This window comes from Notamacropus eugenii, chromosome 7 (genome assembly GCF_028372415.1).
Source record: "Notamacropus eugenii isolate mMacEug1 chromosome 7, mMacEug1.pri_v2, whole genome shotgun sequence".
NCBI lineage: Eukaryota > Metazoa > Chordata > Mammalia > Diprotodontia > Macropodidae > Notamacropus > Notamacropus eugenii.
In genome coordinates this window covers 10,455,255-10,457,746 of record NC_092878.1, presented here as the reverse complement: position 1 = coordinate 10,457,746, position 2,492 = coordinate 10,455,255, and the positions used below count along the sequence as shown (strand labels likewise).

The 2,492-nt window shown below is 41.9% G+C and overlaps 1 protein-coding gene across 1 annotated transcript; it reads left to right on the top strand.

The window, feature by feature from the left end:
- Positions 1-755: 755 nt before the first annotated feature.
- On the top strand, positions 756-1,849 carry LOC140514019 (olfactory receptor 6J1-like). The gene has a single exon (XM_072623962.1). It carries the CDS (start codon positions 774-776, stop codon positions 1,746-1,748), a length of 975 nt encoding a protein of 324 aa, XP_072480063.1. The 5' UTR covers positions 756-773; the 3' UTR covers positions 1,749-1,849.
- The last annotated feature ends 643 nt before the right edge of the window (positions 1,850-2,492 follow it).

Genomic DNA, 2,492 nt, shown 5'->3' with positions numbered 1-2,492 from the left:
AGGTCAGTTGACTAGAGCTCTCTCTCCATTTTATCCATAAGCTCTAAGGTTAGGAGTATGATTGAAGAACTGAAAATTTATAGAAATTAAAACTTCCCCAATAAGCTTGAAGGAGTTACTTCAAACAAGGATAGGATAAGCTTTTTATTTTTTTCAGTTTTGAGGCTGAGATGGGGGGGGAATGGGAACTAGGAGCTAGAAGGCATAAGTATTGTTTAACTACTGTCATGTCATTAAATCATAGAATTTCAGGGATGAAAGTTTGACCAGAAGTCTAGTCCAGCTCCTCATTTCACAAAACAGGAAACAGCTCTAGAGAGGCAAAATCCAAGGCCAGAGAGCTATTTACTACAGAGATGACACTAAAAACCAGGTCTCCTAAGTAGTATCCCAATGCTGTTTTGAGGACAGCATGATTTCTCTAACATCTGCAAATTTCCTAACTGCAAGATGAGGCTGCTGTTCATTTTAGAGGTTTAGAACAGAAGAGAGGTAAGAAGATTTAATATCTGTTTTCTAACAGGTTACATTTGGGGAAGTTTTTGTGGGGTGGGGGCAGTTGGCCCAGCCACATTCCCTGGCCACATTTCTAGTTTAAATCATGAAAAGCTCAAGTCCTAGTTTTTAGCGCTCTAGTATGCCCCAGAGTTATGATGCCCAGGGTAGCAGTCTCTTCCCACAGATTTAGTTTCTTACTGTGAGTTGCTTAATAACAACTTGCAAAGTTCATCAATTCATTTCTGTCCTATAGATTCCTTTCCTATTGTTCCCTCATGGGAAAAGATCCAGGACAATTTCACCATCCATGGAGAATCAGACCCTACGGTAACTGCATTGATTCCGCTCAGGTTTCCCATCAGCAGAAAGGAAGAGCAGAAAGGTACGTGCTCCTGACCACGTACGTGATGACACTCCTGGGGAACCTCCTCATCATCTGCCTTGTTGTGTCCAATTCATGCCTCTACACACCCATGTGCTTCTTCCTCTGCAGTCTCTCCATCTTGGATAACCTCTTCACCTCTGTCTTTTCCCCAAGGGTAGCGAACAACTTGGCCACTGGGGATAAGACCATCTCCTTTACTGAGTGTATCACCCAATGCTTTTTCTACTTCTTCCTGGGAATAGTGGAGTTTCTTCTGCTGACATCCATGCCCTATGATAGGTACTTTCTGAGGTATAGCACCATCATGAGTCCTTCTGTGTGCATTAGCCAGGCTATTTTCTCACGGGTGGGTAATTTCTTGTCTGTTCTTTTCCCCACTACACTCATCTCCAGGTTACCCTTCTGTAGCTCTAACATCATTAACCACCATTTCTGTGACAGTGGGTCTCTGATGGCCCTGCCCTGTACAGACACAACATCCATTGAGCTGATGGATTTCCTGCTGTCATCCACAATCATTATCTTTTCCATAATTCTCACTGAACACTCCTGTGCTTGCATTATTATGACCATCTTACACATCCCATCAGTCAGTGGGAAGAAGAAGGCCTTTAACACCTGTGCTTCTCACCTGATCATTGTGGTGATAGCTGGAAGCATCACAGCCTTTATCTATGTGACACCCTTCCAGAAAGAAACCTTGGAGATCAACAAAATACCCTCAGTGTTGAGCAGTATGGTGGCAACTTTTCTCAGCTCCTTCATCTACAGCCTGCACAATGACACAGTGCATTGGATCCTTAGGGGGGTGTGGGTGGGATTCAGAGAATTTTTAGTGGAAAGAGGAAGAGAACTGTTAAGCTGAATGTCCAAAAAAGATCCTTGATAAGAGTCCTTCTTTCCACTTGCACAAGGACCATTTTATAATCCCATATAAAGCACCTGAATTTAGGACCAAGAGAAGGATATCACCTACTTGGGCAAGAGTATGCACCAGTGAAGATGCAGAATTTAACTTCATAGAGGTAGTTTTTTTATGGAGGTATTAAAAAGAGCAACACAGCATATAATTACACTCTCAAGTTCTCCTTATTTAATCCTCCCTCTGATTCTGTATGCTCAAGTAGTCTCACATTCATAGAACTTTCCTCTCTGTATCCAGTGTGATGGGAGTAATATCTCTCTCCACCACACCCAGTCCCATGCAGGTTAGGTTAATTGAAACATTCCTTGAGAATTGGTTAGTTCAAGGGACTAAGAGCTCAGACTACTGACTTCCTAATTGCCTAAAGACAAGGAAACCCCAAGGACTTAGAGGGTCTCTCAGATGCTTGGCTGTTGGATTGCAATGAGAGCTTCACTTAGTGGAATCAACTCAAGGGGTTCTCAGTGCTTATAATGAAGATCCTTCCTATAGATAAGTGATCAAAAGATATGAATAGTCAGTTTTCAATATACAAAGATCAAGCTATCAATAACCATATGAAAGAATGTTCAAATTCCATAGGAGCAATTTTAAAGATTTATTTATATTCAGTTTTCAACATTCACTTCCACAAGATTTTGAGTTCCATATTTTCTCCCCATCTCTCCCCTCCACCCACCCCAA